This window comes from Prionailurus bengalensis, chromosome B3 (assembly GCF_016509475.1).
Source record: "Prionailurus bengalensis isolate Pbe53 chromosome B3, Fcat_Pben_1.1_paternal_pri, whole genome shotgun sequence".
In the NCBI taxonomy this organism is placed as follows: domain Eukaryota; kingdom Metazoa; phylum Chordata; class Mammalia; order Carnivora; family Felidae; genus Prionailurus; species Prionailurus bengalensis.
Genome location: NC_057355.1, coordinates 37,551,880 through 37,578,597, shown reverse-complemented (window position 1 = coordinate 37,578,597; position 26,718 = coordinate 37,551,880). Strand labels below are relative to the sequence as shown.

General features: G+C 39.2%; 1 protein-coding gene across 6 annotated transcripts in view; it reads left to right on the top strand.

The window, feature by feature from the left end:
- The first annotated feature begins 9,783 nt into the window (after positions 1-9,783).
- The window catches only part of PIAS1 (protein inhibitor of activated STAT 1), a 125,966-nt gene continuing 109,031 nt past the window's right edge, over positions 9,784-26,718 (top strand). For 2 of the 6 annotated variants that reach the window (XM_043554063.1, XM_043554064.1), the window contains exon 1: positions 10,016-10,103. In XM_043554063.1, the coding sequence (XP_043409998.1) occupies positions 10,080-10,103 (24 nt within the window). In that variant the 5' untranslated portion in view covers positions 10,016-10,079. Of the gene's footprint in view, positions 9,886-10,014; positions 10,104-10,910; positions 11,022-26,718 lie in introns of those variants that run through there. The other 4 variants (XM_043554061.1, XM_043554059.1, XM_043554060.1 and 1 more) reach the window with 4 other exon arrangements.

Genomic DNA, 26,718 nt, shown 5'->3' with positions numbered 1-26,718 from the left:
TACACTATTTTAAAACTTGTGGTAAGGGCACCTGGGTGGCTTAGTTGGCTAAGCATCTGACCTCCGCTCAGGTCATGATCTCACAGTTAGTGAGTTCAAGCCCTGCATTGGGCTCTCTGTTGTCAGTGCAGATCCCGCTTCTAATCCTCTGTGTCGCTCTCTCTCTGGCCCTCCCCCATTTGTGCACTCTCTCCCAAAATAAATAAATAAACTTGAAAAATTAAAAAAAAAATTATAGTAAATGATACAAAACAAAATTTGCCACTTGCAAGGGGCAAATTAAACAAATTCAGCAAAGGTGTCAAATATAAAGCCAACACACAAAAATCAGTTGTATTTCTATATAGTAGCAATGAACATTTTGAAAAGGAAATTAAGAAAATAACTTCATTTATAATAGTATCAAAAAGAATAAAATTCCAAGGAGTAAGTTTAACCAAAGGATTTGAAAGGGATATTAGTCTATAGTTTTCTTTCCTTGTAATATCTTTGTCTGATTTAAGTATCAGGCTAATGCCGGTTTTACAGAATAAATTAGTAAGTAGTATGTTCTCTTCATTTTGGGGGAATAGTTAATTCATCTTTAAATGTTTGGTAGAAATCACCAGTGAAGCGTTCTGGTCCTGGGATTTCTTTGTTGGGAGGATTTTTTTTAAATTATATATTCAATCTCCTTACTTGTTATAAGTCTATTCAGATTTTCTATTTCTCCATGAGTCATTTTGATAGATTGTGTATTTCTAGGAATTTGTCCATTTCATCTAGGTTATCCAATTTGTTGGAGTACATTTTTTACAGTATTCTCTTGCAATTCTTTTAATTTCCATGACGTTGATAGTAATGCCTACTCTTTCATTTCTGATTTGAATCTTTTCTCCTTTTTCCCTTAGTGAATTTAGCTAAAGATTGGTCAATCATGTTGATCTTCTCAAAGAGCCAAGTTTGGGTTTTGTTGATTTTCTCTATTCTTTTTCTACTCTCTATTCAATTTACCTTCACTCTAATCTTTTATTTCCTTCTTTCAGCTATCTTTGTGTTTCGTTTGGTATTCTTTTTCTAGTTCCTTAAGGTATACAATTATATTATTGATTTGAGATCTTCTTTTTAAAAATGTTTTTAAATGTGTATTTATTTTTGAGAGAGAGAGACAGAGCATGAGCAGAGGAGGGGCAGAGAGAGGGAGACAAAGAATCTGAAGCAGGCTCCAGGCTCTGAGCTGTCAGCACAGAGCCCGACGTGGGGCTCAAACTCATGAACCGTGAGATCATGACTTGAGCCGAAGTCGCACGCTTAACTGACTGAGCCACTCCAGCGCCCCTCACCTTTTTTTAATGTAGGCCTTTATAGCTATAAATTTCCCTCTGAGCATTACTCTCATTGCACCCTAGAAGTTGTGCTTTGTCTACATTTGTCACAATGTATTTTTTCATTTATCTTGATCCAGTGGCTATTTACGATTATATTGTTTACTATCTATATATTTGTGTCTTTTCCAGTTTCCTTCAGTTATTAATTTCTAGTTTCATTCCATTGTGGTTGGAAAAGATATTTTGTATGATTTCAATGTTTTTGAATTTATTAAGACTTGTTTTGTGGCCTAACATATAGTCTATCCTGGAGAATGTTTCATGTACACTTGATTCATATATTTTGGGGCTCTGTGACTATGTACATATATGTTTAATGTGCTATATCTTCTTTATGTATTAAATCTTTGTTAATATAAATGTAAATGGATTAGACTCTCCGATTAAAAGACAGATTGTCAGTATGAATTTAAAAAACTTCTATCGATATATAATGTCCTATGTCTTTTTGTTTTTTGTTTTGTTTTTGTCCTTCTATGTCTCTTATATCCATTTGTAATTTAAAATCTATTTTGTCTAAAAACAATAAAATCTATTTTGTCTGATAATAAGATAACCACTTTCTTTTAGTTACTATTTGCATGGAATATATTTTCCTCATCTTTTTACTTTCAGTCTATTTGTGCTTTTGTATCTAAAAGGTGTCTCTTGTAGCATACAAATGGATCATATTTTTAACCTGTTCTGACAATATCTCTCTTAATTTGAGGGTTTAATCTGTTTTCACTTAAAGTGATTACTTATAAGAAAGGACTTCTTTCTGCCATTTAACTATTTCTTTTTCTTTTCTTCTTCTTCTTCTTCTTTTTTTTTTTTTAAGTAGGCTCCACACCCAGCATGGAGCCCAGTGTGGGGCTCAAACTCATGACCCTGAGATCAAGACCTGAGCCGAAATCAAGTCGGATGTTTAACCAACTGAGCCACCCAGGGACCCTAAGATTTATATACTTTTTATTCCTCAATCCTCCTTTACTGTCTTTTTTTTTTTTTTAACCTGGTTGATTTTTTTTTTGTAGTGTTCTGATTCTGTTTTTAACTTTTCCGTACATGTCTTAGTGATTTTGAATAGTACCAACTAAATTTCGAAAATATCCAAGCACTCTGCTCTCATACATTTCTGTTCCTCCCCTTTTATGGTCACAGATTGCACCTTTTACATTATGTGCCCATTAACATAGACTTATAGTTATTATTTTGTGCACTTATATTTTAAGTCATATAGAACAAAAAAAAAAAAAAAAAAGAAAAAGAAAAGAAAGCGTTACAGACCAAAAGTACAATAATCTTGAGCAACTGGCTGGGTTGGTCCATGGGGCATATGGCTGTTGATTTCGGGGTTGTGAGTTCAAGCCCGCGTTGGGCATAGAGCTTACTTGATAAAAATATGTAAATAAATAAAAAGTACAATGCTACTGACTTTCATTTACCTATGTAGTTACCTTTACCAGTGTTCTTTATTTCCTCACATGGCTTTGAGTTACTGTTCCCTGTTCTTTCCTTTTAACCTAAAAGATTCCCTTAGCATTATTTCTATGGCAGGTTTATTAGTAATAAACTCTCTTAGCTTTCATTTATCTTGGAATGTCTTATATTCCCCTTCATTCTTGAAGGATAGATTTGCTGGGTACAATTCCTATTTACGGGGTTTCTTCCTTTCAGCACTTTAAATATGGCATCCCATTGCTCTCTAGAGTCTTTTGTTTCTGATGAGAAATTGGCTTTTAGTCTGATTGAGAATACTTGTATGTGATAAATTATTTTCTTCTTCCTGCTTTCAAGATGTCCCCTGCTTTCCTCTGACTGCTTAAATATGTTCTTAAACACCTCTAGCGAATTTTTCATTTTATTGTACTTTTCAGCTTCAGAAGTTCTACTTTATTTCTTTTAGTAATTTCTATCTCTTTATCTCTTTTTTGTTCATACATTATTTACCTAGTTTCCTTTAGCAATTTGAGAATATTTAAGACAGTGTCTTTAAACTAAAAAAAAAATGTGAGAGAAAGAGACAGAATGTGAGTCGGGGAGGGGCAGAGAGAGAGAGAGAGAGAGAGACCCAGAATCTGAAGTAGGCTCCAGGCTCTGAGCTGTCAGCACAGAACCCCAGGCGGGGCTCGAACTCACAAGAACCCATGAGATCATGACACTTAACCGACTGAGCCACCCAGGCACCCCTTAAGACAGTGGCTTTCAAGACTTTGTGTAAGTCCAATGTCTGAGCTTCCCCAAGAATAGTTTTTGCCAATTTTTTTTTTTTTTCACTAGACTGGGCCATATTTTCCTGTTACTTATTATGTTTTGTGTTTCTTTGTTGTCGTCATAAAAAACTGAGCATTTGTATATTATATTGTGTTATCTCTGGGAATCAATTGCTCTCCCTTCCCCAGGATTTGCTGTTCTTAATTGTTGGAGCCTCAGCTTGTGTTCAGCCAGTGTTTTTACTGAGATTCCCTTCAATACTGGGAACTTAAACAAACAAGCAAACAAACAAACAAACAAACGAAACACCTTTCCCCGTCTTTGTGGTTTGGGTCTCATTTCTTTAACTCGTACCTAGACCATTTGAAATCCTTCCTCAATCTCCCTTTCTGGTTACACTGAGCATGTATGTCAGCCAATGGTGGAATCTGAGGGCTTTCTTAGGTCTCTCCTGAGATGCATCTTGTCTCAGGCACATTCGTGTGGCTTTCTGAATGCCCCTGTGTTCTTGAGCACTTTCTAATTTGAATGACCTAATTTCCCAGTAAATTTCTCTCCCCAGTTTCTACTCCCAGGCTTTAGGTGGTCTATTTAGGTACCAATTGTAATCTTTGGCCCCAGGCAGTTTCAGGTTGTTTGTTTGCATTACAGTGTTTTCAAGCAACACCTGCTGCTTTTCTGTGGCGGATTCCATGTTAAACGCAACAGAGACAGGCCTTGCATTAGTCCTTTAGCTAGCCCCCAGGAAGATTAGAACAGACGAATGATTTCCAGGGACCAGGGCTCCATCCCCTGAAGGTGGGGTGTTGTGGAAGACTGCTACCAAGTCAGGGAGGGAGTAGGGCAGATGTAAGTGAAAGTATCATAAAATTTAAAGTTTCCTTTTTGGACTAAGCATTTGCTTGAATGCTGTAAACCTTTCACTGTTTTCCAGAGGTCTGACCAAGTTAGTCTGACAGTTGCTGGGTTTTTTTAAAAATAAATTTTAAAAAATGTTTATTTTTGTAAGAGACAGAGCACAAGTAGGGAGGGGACAGAGAGAGAGGGAGACACAGAATCTGAAGCAGGTTCCAGGCTCTGAGCTGTCACCACAGAGTCTGACACGGGGCTCCAACTCACTGAGGGTGAGATCATGATCTGAGCCAAAGTCAGTTGCTTAACCGACTGAGCCACCCAGGTGCCCCAAGTTGCTGTTTATTTGTTTTTTTTTTTTAAGTTTATATGGAGGTATGGGAGTTTGTAACTGCCTACTCTGCCACTTTGATCATGTCCTTCTCCCCACATTGAGGATACACTGTATCCTCATTCAAGATACAACAATCTTCATTGAAGATACAGTGTATCTTCAATATTTATATACACATATGTATACTTTTCAGATATACATGTTCATATACATCTGGAAAAAATGTGTACTCTTATTTTGAAGTAATTGTAGATTCGTAGGAGATTGCAAAGAAATGTACAGGGAAGTCTCATGCATCCTCCCCCACCCCCCCAGTCTCCACAAAGTTACTATTTTATGGAACTATAGTATAATATCAAAATCAAGAAATTGACATTGGTAAGAACCATCCTTCCCCTGCCCCTGCCCCATCCCTAACTCCCTGGCAACCACTAGTCTATTCTCCACGTCTGTAATTATGTTATTTCATTCATGTTACAGAAATAGAATCAGACAATAAGAATCCTTTTGGGATTAGTTTTTTTTTTTTCAGTCAGTATAATTTTCATGAGGTTTATCCAACTTGTGTGTATCAATTTTTTTTTGTTTTGTTTTTAGACTGCTGAGTACAGTATTCCATGGTATCACAGTTGGTTTAGTCGTTTACCCATTAAAGGAGATTTGGATAGTTTCTAGTTTGGGGCTCTTAAAAATAAAGCTTCTATTGGGGCCTGGGTAGTTTAGTGGACAGTTAAGTGTCTGACTCTTGATTTCAGCTCAGGTTATGATCTCACAGTTGGTGAGGTTGGACCCCATGCTGTCAGTGGAGACTGGGATTCTCAATCTCTCACCCTCTGCTCCTTTCCCACTTATGCACACATTCTCTCTCTCTCTCTCTCTCAAAATAAATAGGTAACTTTAAGTGAATGAATGAATGAATCAATCAATCAATCTGCTATGAACATTCTTGTACAACTTTCTACATGAAAAGAAGTCTTTGTTTCTCTGGGATAAATGTCCAAGAATTGTTGAGTTGTATGGTGAGTACATTTCCAGTTTTCAAAGAACTGCCAAACTATTTTCCAAAATGGCTGTACTATTCCTACCAAAAATGTATGTGTGGTCCACATCTAAGAAAGCTTTATCTCACTCAAGGTTATAGAGATTTACTCTTAAGAGTTTTATAGTTTTAAGTCATATTTAGGTCTATGAATAATTTTGAGTTAATTTTTATGTGTTCTATGGGACCACGATAATTTTAGGGCCCACAAAATGTTTTAAAATCTTTATTATTGGAAGAAAAAATAAGTATACTCTGCTTGGATTGCGTTAGTCTTTATACCAATACAAACGTAAGATGTAGTGTTTTTAAATGTAATTTTTAAATGTAATTTTATAATATACATTTTTTAAAATGTAATTTTTAAAATGTAATTTTAAATGTATTTTTTTCGGGGCGCCTGGGTGGCGCAGTCAGTTAAGCGTCCGACTTCAGCCAGGTCACGATCTCGCGGTCCGCGAGTTCGAGCCCCGCGTCGGGCTCTGGGCTGATGGCTCAGAGCCTGGAGCCTGTTTCCGATTCTGTGTCTCCCTCTCTCTCTGCCCCTCCCCCGCTCATGCTCTGTCTCTCTCTGTCCCAAAAATAAATAAACGTTGAAAAAAAAAATTAAAAAAAAAAAATCTTTATTATTGGAAGAAAAAATAAGTATACTCTGCTTGGATTGCGTTAGTCTTTATACCAATACAAACGTAAGATGTAGTGTTTTTAAATGTAATTTTTAAATGTAATTTTATAATATACATTTTTTAAAATGTAATTTTTAAAATGTAATTTTAAATGTAATTTTTTTCGGGGCGCCTGGGTGGCACAGTCAGTTAAGCGTCTGACTTCAGCCAGGTCACGATCTCGCGGTCCGTGAGTTCGAGCCCCGCGTCGGGCTCTGGGCTGATGGCTCGGAGCCTGGAGCCTGTTTCCGATTCTGTGTCTCCCTCTCTCTCTGCCCCTCCCCCGTTCATGCTGTCTCTCTCTGTCCCAAAAATAAATAAAAAACGTTGAAAAAAAAATTTAAATGTAATTTTTTTCATGTAACTCCAGGGGTGTGTGTGTATATATATATGTGTGTGTGTGTAACTCCAGGGGTGTGTGTGTATATATATATATGGGAAGAAAGGGCCTCTGAGGTTCTTTCTGACACCAAATATGTGATATCTTTCCACACTAATTCTCCAACACCAGCTAAGCATCCAACAATTCAGTTTGAAAAAAAAATTTTTTAAATCTTTATTTATTTTTGAGACGGAGATAGCATGTGAACAGGGAGGAGCAGAGAGAGAGGGAGACACAGAATGTGAAGCAGGCTCCAGGCTCCGAGCTGTCAGCACAGAGCCTGACGCAGGGCTCGAACTCACAAACTGTGAGATCATGACCTAAGCCTCATGAACTGTGAGATCATGACCTGAGCCGAAGTTGGAGGCTCACAGACTGAGCCCCCAACAATTCAGTTTTGACATCCACTCCAGGGGTAAGCTCTGACCCCACAGCTTTAGGGCTGAGTCCCACAAGCCTGCCCCTACTTCAGATGCCAGTTGCCAGTCCTATGGGCCACTTGTAGTTCTGTCTGAACAAATTTGAGGATTCCTAGAATTCCTCCTCAGGTTTGATAATTCATTAGAATGGACTCATAAAACTCAAGGAAACACTTTACTTACATTTACCAGTTTATTATAAAGGAAAGAACTCAGGAACAGCCAAATGAAAGAAATGCATAGGGCAATGCATGAAGGGAGGGGATGCAGAGATTCCCTGCCCTCTCTGGCCACCCACTTCCTAGTACTTCCTTGTATTTACTAACATCCCTCTAATCATGTGTTGAGTCTTTGTAGTGACCAGCTCTCAACCTGAAGCTCCCCGGGAGCCACGCCCTCTCATCTCATTAGTATAAACTTTGGTGCGGGTGTGGTGGAAAGGGGCTCATTTTGAATAACAAAACACAATCCTATCTCTCAGGAAATTTCTGAGGTTTTAGGAGCTCTGTGACAGGAACCAGGGACAAAGTCAAGCGGTATTTTTATTATACCACAGCCCCCAGAAGGCAAAAGTGTGTAGGGGCTTCCTTCTTAGCAATCCAGTTGTAAAATTATGCCATCTTGGAATAGGGTGATGGTAGTGGGCAGCCAGTGGGCTTGGGATATGGTTTAGAGGCAGAGTCAGCTGGACCGGCTGATGGATTGGATGTGAGAGGTGACTGAAAGAGAGGAAGCAAGGATGATTTCCAGATTTTTGGTTTGGACATCTGGGTGGATGATGGTGCCATCCACTGAGAGTACTGGGAAAGGAACAGGATCGGGGGATAAAATCCAAGCTCTATTTGACATGGTAAGCTCAAGATGACAAGGAGTCATGAAGTAGAGATATTAAGTAGCCGGTTGGATTTATGAACCTGGATTTGGGTGGGGAGGTCTGGGCTGGACAGAAATTTGAATGTCAAAGAGTTGGATGAGTTCACCTGGGGAGAGTTAAATGGAGGTGACAGGTAAGGACTGAGCCCTGGAGCACTACAACATTTAAAGATTGAGCCAAAGAAGAGAAATCAGCAGAAGAGTTTGAAAAGGAGGCTCAGTGAAGGAACAGGAAAATCAGGACAGTGAGATGTCGAAGGAAGTTCAGGGGGAAAAGTGTTTCAGGAGAAAGGAGTCTTGTCAACTGTTTGCAATTCTGCTGAGAGGGTCATTTTAGATAAGAATAGAGAATTGACAATTGGTTTTGGAGACACGGAGGTTGTTAATAATCTTGATAAGGGATCTTGAGAGAAGTCAAAGCTGGATCAGAGGGGCTGAGAAGGGAATGTGACATGAGGAAGTGGGAACAAGCGCTGTAGAGAGATCTTGAAAAACCTCTCGGAGAATTTATGCAGTGAAGAGAGAGAAACAGGGCAGTTTGGGAGATTTTGGAGCCAATGGAGGTTTGTTTTAGATGGGAGGAATTTCCGTATGTTTATATGCTGATAGGAGTAATCTAATAGGGGAAAAAGTAATGATGTTGGAAGGGGGAGGTGATTGTAGGAGTAAAATTCTTAGGAATGTGGGAGGGAAAGGAATCCAGGTCACTGGTAGAGGGACTGGCCTTCATAGGCACAGGGACACTTCATTCATAGTAACCCAAATGTAACTGCCTGTAAGAATAGTTTGGATGGGGAGAAGGGAGTTCATGTCTGTTATCTTTTAAGTTTTTCCATGAGGTATGAAGCAAAATTGCTAGCAAAAAGTGGGGGTTGGAGAGGAGGTATAGGAGGCTTCCAATAGGGAGGAAAAGGTGTGAAATAATTCTTTCATCACATCTACTTAAAATGTCAGTTTATTGGAGAAAGCCCTCCTTGCATTAAGTCCATCTCCTTCCAATCGCTATTCTCTCACTGGACCCTTTTTTCTTTTCTAGTACTCATCACCATTTGTAATTGTATCTTTATCACTTGTCTGTACCTCCATTAGAGAACTACAGGAGGGCAGGGACTTAGTTGTATTTAATTTTCCGATGTATATATAAAGGAACAGGACTGGAACATAATCACTAAATAATTGTTGAAACAAAGAGTTCATGAACGAACGTCTTCAGAATTTTGTCTTAGGTCACCCCCCCCCCCCCCCCCCCCCCCGTCAAGTGTTTGGGCAAGTCACTTTCCCTGCCTGAGCTTTCATTTCTGACTATATATATATGTGTGTGTGTGTGTGTGTGTGTGTACACACTGTGTATATGTATATATATATATATATACACACACATATACACACACATATATACCACGTGAATTGTATTCTCTGCTCTGCCCACTTCACCGCACTGTCATGAGCAGGATCTGAGCTAATAAATCTGGAAATGCTTCATCAAGTGATCTTCAAATGTAACGGATTGTAGCCTCGAAGGTAGCAGGTGCTGAAAAGGACTCGCTGATTGGGGGAGGGGGCCATTATAGTTTCTGTGACTGTAGGCATCGAAGCTTTGCAGCAAGGTTCTGCAGGCCGCGGAGGGGCGGGGCTCAGGCCGGCAGCCCACTCGCTCCGGCCTTTCTCTGGAGGAGCTAGCCAGGAGAGGATGGGGGGCGGGGAGGCCGAGGGGGGAGTAACTGTCAAACCTCCCCGCTTGGCGCCATTATTTAAATGGTACGTGCCCGTCTCCCTGCTGTACGTGCCCGGGGCGGGGCTCCGAGCGCCCGGAGAGGGGCGGAGGCCGGGGGCGGGACGGGGAGGTGGAGGGGCAAGAGGGGACGGGCCGGGGCGGGGCCAGGCTGGCTAGAGGGGCGGGTCTAGCGGCGGCCCCCGGCGAGGTTCAGTGCGCTTGCGCTGACAGACGCAAGATGGCGGACAGTGCGGAACTAAAGGTAAAGCGCAGCTCGAATTCACTTCTAATATTCGGCCGCGGAGACGGCGCCGCTGCTGCCGGGGGGGATGGGTCTGACCCTGGGGGGCCGCTCGGGCCTGACTCCACCCGGGCCTGGAGTTGTAGGGAGGAGCGGCGCGCCCGGCCCCAGCTGAGGGGGCCCGGCAGCGGCGGGCCGCGGGCCCCGGGTGCCTCGGGGGCGCTGACGGGTCGTCCCCGGCGTGTTATTGTTGTGGGCGCCTCTGGCGGGGGTGGCGGGGGAAGAGATCGGGAGTCGGGAGGTGGGGGCCTCGGCTGCCCCCTGGGCTCGGCTTCCTCACCTTCCAGCCAGCCTCCCCGCCCCCCCATGGGGAACGGGGGCTGGGGCAGGGTGCTCGTGTAGGGGGGATTGGGAAAGCTCCCCGCCGCCGCTTCCTCTTCCTCCTTTGCAGTCCCGGGCTGCTGTCAGGAGCTCTCCTTAGACCCCCGGGAACTTGGCTCCGGCCGCCCCGCCCCTCAGTGGCTCCCTGCCGCCCCCACCCCGGAGTCGGCTCTCCCCGGCTGCCCGCCTGTCAGGAGGCGCCGGGGGTGCCCAGCTTGTGGGCAGCGCGATCTTGGGGCATTGGGGCGGGGATGTGGGGAGAAGCTCCGGTAAAGTTTAGTGAGCCCCGGGCCGGCGTTGGGGTTCGGCCGAGGGGTGGCGGGGGAGTCTGCCTGGGCGGGACGTTACTTTCTCTCTGATTCTGGGCAACCGCGGGGGGGGGGAGCCCCCCCCCCCCCCCCGAAGGGTGTGTATTTGGAAGCAGTGGTGGGTGGTGGGAAGCAGCTACCTCTCCCTTCTTTTCCTTCGCTTCCTCTGGCTGGTGCGGAGGGTGAGAGGAGCCTTTGGGGGTCTCTGCACACACCATGATGGCGATGCTATAGCTGATGGAGGTGAATGGTTCGTGTTTATATCCCCCCGTTGCCTTTTGTTTGTAGGGACATCTTGCTGGCCATGTTGATTTGAACGAAATTCTCCCCTCACCCTACTTCAACCCCCGATAAATAGAACGTTCCTCCGTTCCTCTCAACTGTACCAATTACTCACGCCTCGCGAAATTGGATGAAAGGGTGCCCCCTGTTCCCCGCTTTTTCTCCCACCCCAGTCTTCTTTACCTGATGATGGCTTCTTTACCGAAGCAGATAGATATACCCACCACTACACAAGCCGTTGGGGGAGGGCGGGTAGAACCCTTATGATTGGATTGTGACAAATGGGGCTCCGCTTGAATAATTTTGGTTTAGTAGCAGGCAGTTTTAACTAACGCGTATTATTTCGAGGCTCTGAACGCGATATTCCCCTGTCTGTGGCTTCCTGTGTGTGAGCCAAGCAGCTGGTTTTATCTTGACCCAGAGAACTGACATCTCTGTCAGAGTGGAGATGGGGATACACACTTGTAAATCTTTGGCGGGGGGGGGGGGGGGGTCGGGGGGTCCTCTTTCCATAATTAATAAAAATTATTTAAAATTTATTTTCTCTGTTATACTGAAACGACAGCTTCTAGAACAGCCAAGCGCCAGGTTTGTTTCTGGAGAGTTTTTCTCTGGAAAGCTTCGCTGAAAGATCGGTTTCCCCAGTAATTTTGCAATGTTAACATCCCAAAATTTGTGTATTAAGTAAGGCACTGGCTTTGAATGTCACTCTTTTTAAATTGACTTCTAACTACAAATTAATTTAAGGGAGAGCAGATTTGGAGTGGTTGGTTTCTTTTTTTTTTTTTTTTTTTAATCCAGTTTCAAACTATTGACTGAAATGAAAAAGCCTCAGGAATTTGAATATTCTGAGGTCATTAACTCTTGAAATGAAAAGTACACAAGTTTAATAAGATACATGTCTTCTGTAGTTACACCCTTGCGATGTAGTCACTATGTTGCTATGATCTTTACCTTCTAATATTTATTTTGTTTGGAATCCTTTTGAGTGATAGCTAATCAGTTCTGTTGTACACGGGCCACAGAATAAAGCTGAAAAGCTTGGGCTGGCTATATTGTCACTCTTGATGCTGTCCAAAGAAACTGGTATGGAAAGCACATGCTGGGAGATTTCCTCCTTTGTTCTTTCTCATTTTAAGAAAGTGCCTTTGGGGATAGATCAGATCCCTGGTGTGAGTCTTGTTAGGTAAAGTTTCTCTTTGCAAAAATGAGGCTGTATCAGATAAATGCTAAACACTGGGGGGAAACATTATTTTTCTAAAATTGGTCTCCCTTTTTGCTCTTTCAAAAATCTACTTGAATTTTTTTCCAGAGGAAAAACTCATCTTGTGTTCCTGTAGTACAGTTTTTTTTTTCAAATTATAATAACTGTTTTGACATACTGGTTTGTCACTCTGTGTGCCCAATACTTTGAGAAGCTGTGATAAATTGCTTAGCTGGTGATAGCTGTGTTAAAAATTTTAGTACTTGATTGTGGTTGGATTTGCTGTTCTTTTTTTTTTTTTTTTTTTTTTTAGGTAGATGATCTTAGGAATGCCTACCATAGTTATTTGAGAATGTGTGTATATAATTTTCTGTGCAGTAAGCTTTGGAAGATACTCCTCTCGGAAATTATATTTTCTGATGGGTTTTTGTTTTTTGTTTTGGATGTAAATAGCATTTATTCCTAATAAGATAGGAAAAGTCAGAATAAGATTTAAGAAAAAGCCAGATTTTTTCTCAAAGTTTTAGGTGAAATTACAATACTTACAATGGATTTCCAACTATGAGGCTTTGAGTAAATACCGTGACTTTTTTGTTATCTTAATTCACAACCCACATTTCATTTTGCTGTGGATTGTATTCAAGATTATTTTCCTCATGGCCCATTTTAGTGAGTCCTTTTAAATCTATAACAAATCTACAAAGATCAGATGGGAAGACGGATAGGTCTGTATCTCCTGTAGGAATAGTGCAAGCTGCAACACTTGAAGATACTGCCAATAAAAATTAGATTGTGAGTCACACATATCAAAAAGAATTCTCTGTGCACATTTGTTTATGAAAAGTTTAATTTTTCATTAGGGGAATACCCGTAAATGACATTTGTAAGAATGTAGAGTGAGCATTTTATTATCTTTGGGAACTTAAAGAGAAGGAGGGTGTGATGGCCAGATGATCTTGGAAGTTAATAATCTGACAGCTTCATGTAGTTTCTCTTAGAGTACTTCTTAATTACAATTTTTTTGCACTAAAACTCAAATCAATTTACATTGCCATTTTAACTCACAGGAGGAACAGTGGGAAGGAAGAAGTTCATTTTAGTGGAGTTAAATAATGGAATTCAATGGGAAGAGAAGCCATTCTTTTATTATTTATTTTAATATTTATTTTATTTTCTTTTAGAGAGAGGGGAGAGGGGCGGTGGAGGGGGTGGGGAGAGAATCCCAAGCAGGCCCCATGCTCAGCATAGTGCCTGTCGTGGAGCTCGATCCCACAGCCCTGGGATCAGTGACCTGAGCCAAACTCAAGAGTCGGCAGATTGAGCCACCCAAGCGCCCTGAAGCCATCTTTTTAAAACGTTGTTTTTAAAGTATCTATAAGCCTGTCAGTAAATTCTGTTGTCAAAGTCTGCCTCTTTATTTTCAAGAAATAGCCACTTGATTTTGATCTTTGTGGTGTGAATTGTCTGCCTCTCTTTCAGGTAGAAGCATATAAATCTGACAATTTATTCATGGATTTGCTTTGAATCTCCCTAACTTGGTTTTGTGTCACGTGCCACATTTAGATGACTTTTGTTTTAAGTCACCATTTTTATGAACAGTATTTAAAAACAATTTATAAAACCCTTTAGTTTTTAAGGATTTCATATAATTGTTTTGAAATACTGCTTTTTCATCCACAGTTTTCTCCTGGGTCATTGTAGTGTCTTTCTTTTCAAAGAGTCTCTTGTAACCACTGTGAATTGTAATAGTGCTTAGTGGTGAGTCCATAGCTGATTAACCTTGGGTTTCTCCTGGTGAACTCCATCAACATGTTGCTCCAGGGTTCTTGCTGAAGCTTTTTGAGTTCAGTGTAATTTGTACCCTTTCTAGGTGGTAACTAGGGATAAGGAAATTAAATGGCTCATGGTTGTAGTGGGAACTGGGAAGAAGTGTTAGGGTTTCTGAAAAATTGGCTGTTTATGATGATTGTAGCCTTTAAAATTTTTTTTTTTTCAACGTTTATTTTTATTTTTGGGACAGAGAGAGACAGAGCATGAACGGGGGAGGGGCAGAGAGAGAGGGAGACACAGAATCGGAAACAGGCTCCAGGCTCTGAGCCATCAGCCCAGAGCCCGACGCGGGGCTCGAACTCACGGACCGCGAGATCGTGACCTGGCTGAAGTCGGATGCTTAACCGACTGCGCCACCCAGGCGCCCCGATTGTAGCCTTTTAAAACAAGACCCCTGGTTCATTACAGAATTGATTGTGCTGTGTTTTTTGAAATAATTTGCTCTGGTGTTATGCATCATTTTTTTTTTTTTTTTAATATTTGGATGAATTATTTTTATATGGTACTTTCCAGTTAATAATGTATCACATTATCTCATCTGATCTTTCTAAACGTTCTTTGAGGTAGGAAGGCAGGTAATAGCTCTCTTTTATTGATAAAGTGAGACCAGAAAGAGTAAGCAGCTAGCCCAAGGTCATACAAATAAAAGTGGCAGGGACTTGAACCTAGGTCTTGTGATTTCAAGCCCTGTACTCTATAGGCTGTTGTAAAGGTGCCATGTCAGTCCTGGAGACATCTAGGGTGCCTTGGTCACAAAGAATTTTAGTTATGTTGTTGCTAATACTTTCCCTCTTGCTCTATGCCAGGGTATTTTTGGATATTCCTTGGGCTTTTTGCAAGGAAGATTTTGGAGTTTGTTAGTTGGAATCATAGATGTTTTAATTCTTGCAAATGTCATTTTACTTTGAATATTTCAGAGAATGCTGAAAAGTAAGCAGAAAAAATAAACACCTGTAATCCCAGCACTTAGAAATATCATGGTTAACATCTGGGTATCTATCCGTTTAGACTCTCTGTGAGCATATGTGTATGTATATTCATCACAAAAAGAGATCACACTTCTCTTTATTTGTAATCTGCTATTTTCATGGCTATCTTTCTAGGTTAGTAAATATAGGTCTATGTGATCATTTGAAAGGTAACATTGTATTTTATTCAGCTAGTACCTTATCATTGAACAATTAGATTATTTCCAACTTTTTGCTATTTTAAACAGTGTCTTAACAAACAGCCTGATCTAAAAGTTGGCAAATGTTTTTTTTTTTTAATAACAAAATACATTGATATGACAGAACTTTTTCTGTGCTGTAGGCAGCACAGCAAATGGTATTTTGATTAGATGGAAGTGTTGTGAGTGAAATAAGTAATTCTTGATTTGTTCATTGTACTTTTGTTTCTATTTCTGTAAACGTATCAGATAAGATTATTAAATGATGGCAGAGATATATTCTATAAAATACAAGTAAACATTGCTTCTCAATCAGAACTTTTGATGAAGTATGAAATAGAGTATCAAACAGCATTTATAATTTATTTCAAGTGTGCTTGATTTTTGAAATTGTATCACAATAATCAAATATCGGAAGTTTATGTGCCTTGTGTAGATGTGCATGTGTTTTTAACTGACATTTTAGGAAAAGCAGTGTTGAGCATTAATATAGATAAAGTGGAAATGAGAATTTGCCTTACTCATTTTTAATCTCAAAACTTAAGTGTTGCCTTAGTATTATATTGGTAGGTAACATTGTTTTGAGGAGGCTGTTATAGAAAAGAGATTACATAGTCAATGAAATATTTTTCTATTTTAAGAAACTTTTATGGGTTAAATCAATAAATGCACATATCAGTTGAGTTAAGAATATAATTTATGCGGGGTGCCTGGGTGGCTCAGTTGGTTAAGCATTCGACTTCCGCTCAGGTCATGATCTCACAACTCTTATGTTCCAGCCCCATGTCAGGTTCCCTGGCGCCTGCTTGGGATTCTGTGTCTTCCTCTGTCTCTGTCCCTCCCCCACTCACGCTTTGTCTGTCTCTCCAAAAATAAACGTTTATATATATATACATATATATATATGTATATATATATATGTATATATATATATATGTGTATATATATATATATGTATATATATATATGTGTATATATATATATATGTATATATATATAGTGCAACATCTGAAAACTACTGCAGTGTAGAAGGAACAGTTAAGGGTGTGAAATTGATCAAACTCAAAAGTTGATCACCTAGACTTGAATTTATGTAACAAGTTTTACCATGAGGATTTTAAAAAATAGGTGACCAAGAAATTTTAAGTACTTAGTTGTATTTTATTATCAATTTCATAATTGTCATGCACTTTTTACTACTCTTACTACAAAATATGATTATACTTCCCTTTCCATGTTAAAAATTGTGGGACTGCCATTTCTTTTGATTCCCTCTACTTTTGGTTTAAGTGGTATCACATGAAATGATAGCCCCCCCCACCCCGCCCCCAACCCTTCCTCCCTTCACAATTTTCTGGTAAAACTTCATTCTTTGTAATGAATATCCAAAACTCAGCAAAATGAAGAAACTATCTTTTTTTCCTTTTCTGTTTCACCTTAGATCAAGCAAACAAAATACATCTAAACCCTTTGAACACCACCCGGTAACTGAAATATCAGTATGTCTCACGGGATTGTTGCAAATGTTCCTATTTTTTTTTTCAATGTTTATTTTATTTTTGACAGAGAGAGTGTAAGCGGGGGAGGAGCACTGATAGAGGGGGACAGAGCATTCCAAGCAGGGGCTCTGCGCCCATAGCAGTGGGCCCCATGCAGGGCTCAAACTCTTGCCATGAGACCATGACCTGAGCCCAAGTAGGTTGCTCAACTTACTGAGCCACCTAGGTGCCCCAGCAAATGTTCCTGTTTTTGTTTTTTTTTATGTTTATTTATTTTTGAGACAGAGAGAGACAGAACATGAACGGGGGAGGGGCAGAGAGAGAGGGAGACACAGAATCGGAAGCAGGCTCCAGGCTCTGAGCCATCAGCCCAGAGCCCGACGCGGGCTCGAACTCATGGACCGCGAGATCGTGACCTGAGCTGAAGTTGGACGCTTAACCGACTGAGCCACCCAGGCGCCCCAGTGTTCCTATTTTTTAAAACTTCATCTCCTTCCTAACCTTTCCTGCTCAGTTTCCCTCCTTTGGTTGCCAGGTTAATTTTCCCAAAACATTCTTTTCATCCTGTCACTCCAGTGGCTTTCCATTGAAAACAGGATAAAGTTTTAGCTCTCACGTATTCAGGATTTTCTACATAGTTTGATCCCCGTCCACTTTGTGTGTGTTTTGTCTCCTCCACTCTATGGCAAAAGTTCTTAACTTAAAGCCAGAGCTGGTAGTTTGTTTCTTTTTGTTGATTAGTGTTGTACTTTGTATACCATTTCATTTTCCCCAATCCCTACCCTGTGGACACAGTAGGTGCTTAAGATATATTTGTGAAATGAACAAATTATGTTCAACATTTGTTTCTGTTAGTAAAGGGGCTGATGTACATGTCTGTATGATGGTCTAAATTGTAAATATTCACAACCTCACATTTTTTTTTTTCATGGCTGCTTTGTAGATGAACTTGAATAACATATCCAGAATAATATAGATATCTTTGATATCTATATAGATAATATATAGATAATAAAAATATAGATATCTTTGAAGGACTGTTTCAGGTTTATCTTTTATATTTCTTTAACTTACGTATGTAATAAGTGAATACATTTCTTATTGTAATGGTATAGAAGTAAGTAGAGTACAATTTTAAGGCACTTCATTATCTTCAAACCCCCCTCTCCCACCAGAGGCAATCACTTTGGTGTCTATTCTTTTTTGGGAGTGAGGAGTATAACAGCTTTATTGAGATATAATTCACATACCATACAGTTCATCTATGTAAGATACACAGTTAAATGATTTTTAATACATACACAAAGTGGTGCAACCATCACCATAGTCCATTTTAGAATATTTTTCTTATCCCCTGAGAAATCCTGCACCTTTCAGCTATTTCCCCCATTGCCCACAACTCATTTCACCCTGAGGCAGCTGCTAATCTGCTTTTTGTCTCTGTAGATTTTATGTCTTTGTAAATTTGTATGAAATGTCCAAAATAGGCAAATCTACAGAGACAGAAAGCAGATTAGTATTTTGGACATTTCATATAAATGAAATCATATATAGTCTTCTGTGTCTGACTTATTCATTTTTCTTTGGGCATGTGTGTGTGCTTGTATAATATTTGTAATTTTTGTATGTTTATATGTCTGGATTCAGAACAGAATAGGCACAGAGAAGGAACTTAATAAGTATTACTAAATGAATGTACATGTACATGAATATATTTTCTAAAAACATAAATGGGATCATACTGTATCTACTATACTTTGACTTGCCTTTTTTTTTCTTTCTTAATAATACTTATTGAAGATCTTTCCATGCTGTATCCCAAAATGAGATGGTCTCATTCTTTTTAACAGCACACATATTTTGTATGTATGTTTATAGAGGTTTACCTCTTGAATTTATCAATGTGTATGTCTAAAAGTTCTTACTTGGGGCGCCTGGGTGGCTCAGTCGGTTGAGCGGCCGACTTCGGCTCAGGTCATGATCTCATGGTCCGTGAGTTCGAGCCCCGCGTCGGGCTCTCTGCTGACAGCTCAGAGCCTGGAGCCTGTTTCCACTTCTGTGTCTCCCTCTCTCTGCCCCTCCCCCGTTCATGCTCTGTCTCTCTCTGTCTCAAAAATAAATAAAAACATTAAAAAAAAATTTTTTTTAAAGTTCTTAACTTGTTTTGATGGTTTTGTTATATTGTTGCTTTTTAAATAGTTGCCATAATAAATGTAACATGTATGGTATTAACTTTGGAGTTTCACTGAAAAATAGGAATAAAAACTAAAACAGGTAAGGGTTGTTTGGCTTGAGGGGAAATGGAATGTAAGCTCTTTATGGGATTCTGGCAGTGCACAGCCAAAGCAGTTCATTTTGTATTTGGGTTTCTGAATGTGAGCAAGCCTGTTTTTAGCTTCATGGCATAGTGCTTAAAATAGAATTTAACATGCTATCTTGTGCTTTATGGTGAATTTTAAGACTTTTTCTTGCAGGCATGTAGGTCTAATCTTAAAAAAAGATCTGAAAGATTTCAGGATAAACATTTTTCTCATACATTAAAATCATCATTCTAGTCTCTAGGGTTCTGTAAGTTACCCAAGAATGGGAATATAGAGGCACCTAGCTTATAGCCTCGCTTATGGTAGGTACTTGGCAATCATTTGTTATTTATTCAAGAAGTATCTACCACATTCTGTCATTCATTATGTTTGGGTTCCCACTGTGAGGTAGCAGGCTATCAGTGATTTGAGTATATCTCTATGCATGTATGTGTATTTTTAAACATTCTTGTTATAACAATATTTATTTAAAAATTAATCTTCTTTAAAGTCATGTACGTAATATATTAGCTATTACAGTGGTTCTCAGAGTCCATTTTCCAGACCTCTAGAAAGAGGCCACCAGGCTCTTTCTGGGGGTCCTGCAGGTCAAAATGATTTTTCTAACCAGTAGTAAGGTGTTTGCAAAATCAGTGGTGGGTAAAACTGCTGGTGGCTTAGCGTGAATTAAGGCAGTGGCACTAAACTGTCCTAGTTTAGCACATGACCATGCATTTGGAATTAAAAAACAAATGGGGTGCCTGGGTGGCGCAGTCGGTTAAGCGTCCGACTTCAGCCAGGTCACGATCTCGCTGTCCGGGAGTTCGAGCCCCACGTCGGGCTCTGGGCTGATGGCTCAGAGCCTGGAGCCTGTTTCCGATTCTGTGTCTCCCTCTCTCTCTGCCCCTCCCCCGTTCATGCTCTGTCTCTCTCTGTCCCAAAAATAAATAAACGTTAAAAAAAAAAATTAAAAAAAAAATAAAAAAAAATAAGAAACAAATGCCAGTTACACTTAGTGTCCTAAATAAATCCTCCCCCCCAAATGTATTGATTGATTATGTCTCAGTCCTTGAGTACATTTTAAGATATACGTTGTGTGATGAAATGGTAAGTACCTGTAAAAGCACTTTTACTGAGTACCAAACCCTATGGTTAACTGAAAGAAAAGGTGTTGTTCAGTTGTTTGAGTTATAGGCTGAACCTAGCTGCTTTTTTAATGGAATACCGTTTTTACTTGAAAAAATGGCTGACAAAGTGTGGTTATACAGACTTGGATATTGAGCAGACAGTTTCTGTGCCAGAGAACAATTGACAATATTTGTTGCTGATGATAAAATTCAAGCTTTCCAGGGAAAATAGAATTTTGGGAGACTTGTATTTGCTACTGTGTTTGATAGGTTCCCAGTACTTTTTGATAAGATCACTGGTGGTACTAATGAATGTGATACATTGAAGTTGTGTAGTGGAAGTGTCGACATTTGGAAGAGCTGCGTAACTCAGTGAAGCAATGATTTCTAAATAATGCATGGGATTACAAAATCATGCATGGGTAAAAAGATCCATTGGAAATGGAAGATAGACCAATGGATTTCAGTAAATCAGAGTAGGAAGTATTCAGTGATCCGGTTTCAGATTCCATATTGCAGCAGCCTTTAAGAAACTGCCACTTGCTGAGTTTTGGTGAAGGATCAAAGAGTATCCATAGTTACTTGAAAAGGCTATTGAAATATCTTTTTCCAACTACATACCTGTGTGAGGCTGAATTTTCTTCATGTACTTTAGTCAAAACAACCTCATGCAGCAGATTAAATGCAAAAGTGGATACGAGAATCAGGCTGTCTTTATTAAGCCAGAGGTTTGTATGAAAAAGGTGTGTAAAAATGTAAAACAATGACAGTTTTCTTGTTAATATATTTTTGTCTTGGAATATAGTTCTTAAAATTTACATGTGATTTATGTTAATAAATAGTGAATTTATTGTTTTTTTTTATTTTTGAGAGATAGAGCATGAATGGGGGAGGAGCAGAAAGAGAGGGAGACCCAGAATCTGAAGCAGGCTCCAGGCTCTGAGCTGTTAGCACAGAGCCCGACGCGGGGCTCAAACTCACGGATTGCGAGATCAGTTGGACACTTAATGGACTGAGCCACCCAGGCACCCTGTGAATTTATTATTTTAAAATTATAAATATTTTAAAAATTTGTTTTAATTTCTAATACAGTAAATATGAATAGATTTAATCAACAAAGATTTTGGGCGTCCTCCATTTTCTAGACTGTAAAGGAGTCCAGAGAGCAAAATCTTGGAGAACCTGAACACTGCTTGTATAAGAGTCACAGTGCAAGAGTCTGTAGCTTAAAATGAGACTAGCCCTTTCACCTTCTCACCCGTGGTATTTTTTTTTATTATTTAAAAGAAAAAATAGCTTGTTTATAGATAATAGTGATCCCATTTACAAGGCAAGTTTGCAAGCAGAAACTGTTGAATTGCATCTTGCATTTCTGTAGTAAAAATACTAATGCATTGCATTGAATGACTGTGCTCTCAAGTGTTTTAAGTCAGTAATAAAGAGGGAATTGTGTAACTTTTTATTTTCTCAAGGTTATGTCTCAACCCTTGATTGGCTTTTTTCTGTTGTAGAGGATAGAAATGTCTTGGATAAATGAAAAATCCATACAGATGTCTCCTAACCTATTTAGCAAATAATTTCCTCTTTGGCAGATCTTCTTAGCTCTTACCAGGTATCTAAGATGATTGGTTTGCATTCAACCTATTTCATTTTCTTCCTTTCCCTCTTGTGGGATTGAAGTGGAACCTAGAGATTATAAAACTCAGAATGCTTTTCTAGTTTCTTTCTGCCTTCTTCAGAGTTGTATTTGAAAAGCTTCAGCCTCTGTATTCCTCAAGTGTCTTTCCCCAGGGTGTCAAGGTAAGCCTGGAAAATGAAGATTAAAAAAAATTTTTTTTTTAATGTTTATTTATTTCTGAGAGAGAGAGGGAGGCAGACCGCGAACGGGGGAGGGGCAGGGAGAGAGAGAGAGAGAGAGAGAGAGAGAGAGAGAGAGAGAGAGCGCACAACACAGATTTTGAAGCAGGCTCCAGGCTCCGAGCTGTCAGCACAAAGCCCATCATGGGGCTTGAACTCACGAACCACGAGATCATGACCTGAGCGGAAGTCAGATGCTCAACCGACTGAGTCACCCAGGCATCCCTGGAAAATGAAGACTTTTGTACAAAAGTTATTCCAATCTGTGATTTCAAAATCAGGTGACATCTTAAAGGTGAAAGGTTTTTTTTTTTTTTTTTTTTTTTTTTTAAAGTGTGCCATTCTTTGTGTAATTGAATACTAATTATTCAATTCAGGGACAGTAATAAGAATTTTAGGATTGCCATTATTTTTCACTCCTAAATTTAAATTGTAATCCCAGGAATAGTTTAGACTAATAAGGGGGAAACAGTTAAAGTTAATAACTCTTAATTCCAGACTTTTTAAAAAATATTTTAATTAAATTTGTCTAATGTTTATTTCATTTTGAGAGAGAAACAGAGAGCAAGATCATGCATGCATGGTCAAGGGAAGGGCAGAGAGAGGGAGACAGAGGATCCAAAGCAGGCTCTGTGCTGACAACAGAGATCCCAATGTGGGACTTAAACTAACGGAACCACGAGATCATGACCTGAGCCAAAGTCGGATGCTTAACCGACTGAGCCACCCAGGAGCCCCAGAGTTTTTCCAAGTGGCAAACCTGCTATGCCCAATAGAAAGGATATCAGATAACACTCATTTGTAATTAGCAGCATTATTTGCATATGAAAATGTGCTGTAACTCTTGAATAGTTTGGTTAAGTTCAGCTTTGCTGTTTAATGGGTTGATTGATAATTGTTTAGAACATATTTTCTTGTAGGTAAACACTTCATACTGTACTGAGGTATTTTCAGGAATCTGCTGATCTTAACAGGTGATTCTGTTGAGTATGGAGGGTGATACTGAACATTTTGTTTTGCAAACACATTCAAGTTTTATCTGTAGCTTTAGTAAAAGTAGCTCATTTTTTGATGTTCAAATGTCTTGTCATCATAAGTACATAATCTATTTGAAGGACTGGGTTCTGAGGGTGATGTTTGTATTTGTATGGTGGGGGTGGGGTTGGCGTGGTGAGGATACTGTGAATGCTGTTGGGATTCAGGGAGTTTGTCCTCCATCAAATGTAATTCTGCACATAAAGTTAATCAAGGGAAAAAGTGATATTGGTGTGATTAAGCTCTTATTAATTAGCTATGGGTTTGAGGTATTTTTTTTTTTTTAAGATTTTATTTTTAAGTAATCTCTACACCCAGTGTGGGACTCAGACTTATAATCCTGAGATCAAGAGTTGCGTGCTCTACCGATTGAACCAGCCAGGTGCCCTGGTTTAGGGAATTTGATTGAAGTAATATCTTATGAATGAATACAGAAATAATTTTTTTTCACTTGATTTACAAATTAGTTGATCCTGCAATGTTTTCCCTTTTGCAGTCTTTTCATAGCTCATTAAAAACATGGATTTTGAAGAGAATTTGTTTTACTTTTTATATAGTTAGGCCTTTTTAGATAGTCATTTATGTATTGATTAAATATTCAGGTGTATTCTGTGTGCATGGTATTGTGCTAGTCATCATTATACAGAGATCATTAGAACAATTACTGATGGAAAAGAATTCAGTCTGGTGGAGAGGTAGAGACATATTATCTTGCATCAAAATTATCTGCTTAAGAGCAGTAATAGAGCCATGCATGTCCGATCTGTATGTTTTACTTAACTTTGAATCTCTACGTTTTTGAGTTATTTAAAATTGTTTCTCCTCAACTTTCACATGAGAATACTATAGATAAGTAAAAAAAAAAAAAAAATTAGTTACCATAACCTAACTCTTTTGGAAAACGTACTATAGTCTTTTGTTCTGAAATTGTTGTATCACTCCTGTCCAGCTGCCTGCCCGCTGCCTACCTCCCGTCCTGCTGGCCCCATGGTTTTAAAAAAGGATAATTCCGGGTGCCTGGGTGGCTCAATTGGTTAAGCATCTTGATTTTGGCTCAGGTCAATGATCTCACTGTCTTGAGATTGAACCCTATGTCAGGCTCTGGGCTGGGTGTGGAGCCTGCTCAGGATTCTCTCCCCCTCTGTCTCTGTCTCTGTCTCTGTCTCTGTCTCTGTCTTTCTCTCCCCTCCCCCCCCCCCCCCCCCCCCCCCCCCCCCCCCCCCCCCCCCCCCCCCCCCCCCCCCCCCCCCCCCCCCGGTGTGCACTCATGCTCTCTCTCTCCCCCTCAAAAAAAAAAAAAAAGATCATTCATTTCAGGTTAGTATTTTGCCAAGCTAAATTAACCAAGTCTATTAGTAGCAAAGGACTTTTAAGTAAAGTAATGATCCTATTGAAAGTTAGTTTACTGTTAAATCTTTGACAGATCTTAGCTTTTCAGAAAATTTCCTCTAATGGCTAGTTTTATCCCTTGAATGAAACTAGACAATTCGAAGTGTGGTAGAATTTCGAACTGTTAAAACAGACATTTTCTATTGTATATCCTTGCTTTCCATAACATAAAGTAAAGGTTATTTTCACATTATACATGGTACAAAGTGCCATTTTATTTTTGAACCTTTATATGACCTGTCTGGAGGTTTTAGGATCTTTATTGCTGGTGTGGCCAAACTTCATGATGAAATGCCTTGGATGGGTGTTTTTCAGTCATTGTGCTAAGGTGCTTGACGGCACAGTCTGGAGACACATCCTCTTCACTTCTAGGAAATTGTCTTGCATAAATCCTTTAGTAATTTTCTCCCTTTCATTTTCTGTTTTCTCTTGTCAGAGGACTGGATCTGTGCTTTTATTTTATTTTATTGTTTTGTTTTAAACCAGTTGAACATTGTCTTTTGCTCTTTGCGCTTGTGACTTAATTTTTCTTTTTTCTTCCTTTACTGTTATTTTGTTTCTTTTTAGGGAGGGAATGTGATAGCTGTTTGTGTATGGTCAGTTTGTATTTAACTGGTGGACATTGTAAACTTTGTGAAGCTCATAATATGAACCATATTAATATATGATAACCATTCTTAAATAGTTGCCAATGTTGAATTAAGATTTATGAGTGATAATAGAAATTGTGTTCTTTCCTAAAAGGTAGGTTGCTTTAAAAAATGTGTATACAAAATAATATGTATAATTTTGTAGAGGAATGCATAACTTATAGAGGACTAATAAAACATCATACTTAATAGAGTATTCCAAAACTTTGAAGCCTTTTTTGGTGTATCCTCATCCTTTCTCCTCTGTAGTTCCTTTTAGGTAATTTGTATTAATAGTTTGCTTTAAAAAAATGGCAGTGAAATATTAGTTATGTATATTATTTACTTGTAAGGTTGTTTTTAAGTTGTTGCTTCTGGTTAAACCATCTAATTATATCATAGTGTTATAAATTTCCAAATTTGATACAGTGTTCTTTGAAGAGGAGGATTCAATAGGTGGAGGTGGAGGGGGAAGGTTTGGAGACCTCATTTTGAAAACACGCAGAACTGTGGTAAATACATATGCCCCTAGAATCTAGCAATTATGCCTAAAGGTGTTTGGGGAAGACAAAGGGACTTAATTGCCACAGTGATCAACATTTGGTTAAGTCTTGGAAAGTGCTTAGATTTGTATGTGTCATGCTGTAATCCATGAGGAAGTTGAGTTGAAGTGGTGAGAAAAGTCTTATCTTTTTGGCTGGTGGAAGCATAAACCATTAAAGTCTACGTTACACATCATATATTTTTTCCATTATTTTGCTTGATACATTTTAAACATTTATGTTTAAAAAGTAAACATAATTATTCCTTTACTGGGCTAAATGTAGTCTGTGCTAAATCTTGAAAACAAGTATTCTCCCCTTCCCTTTCCTTTTCCTTGCTTCATGTTTGGCCTTTCATATCCCAGTTACTTAAGGCAAGGATCTCATTCCATCACTAAAAATGAGGGCTGATTTATGTACCAGATACTGTGTTAGATGCTCAGTAGTCATTTGGGAATGAAACAGATGGAGTCTTGGCCCTTGTGAAACTTACATTCTAGTATTCCAGTCAAGTACATGAAAAATAGCCTGGTTCTCTCGCACCTTTCTGTATCTGAATTTTTATAAAGAACACATGGTTTTATAATTAGCAAAAAAAAATGCTGCTTTGAGATTTTGGAGGTTTTTTTTGTTTTTGTTTTTGTTTTTTTGTAATACAAAATTTATTGTCAAACTGGTTTTCATTGAAAGTTTTTTTTTTTTTTTGACTAACATAACAGTTGAATGCTTTATTATAGAAAGTTGAATAGTTATTTGTTTAAGGTATACTTATTAAAGGTAGTTTTTGGAGAAAGGAGATATGGGAGGAAAAAGGAAAAGATTGACATAATTACCATGGGAAGTTTGATTGCTGGCTTACTGGAAAATTTAGTGGGATGCCTGTGCCCATTGCAATTGAGGATTATAGATGTATAGTAACATCTGTTTGCCTGTGTGCATGGATTCTTCTGTCTGCCTGAGTTGTAAAGTTGGAACCAGTTGAGTGTGCCAGCAATAGAGGGGGAAGGGAATTTTGCAAAGGAAAGTTTAATGATGGATCAATGGAATCTTTCTAAGCTGGACCTGAAGAGGGTGGATGGACAGAC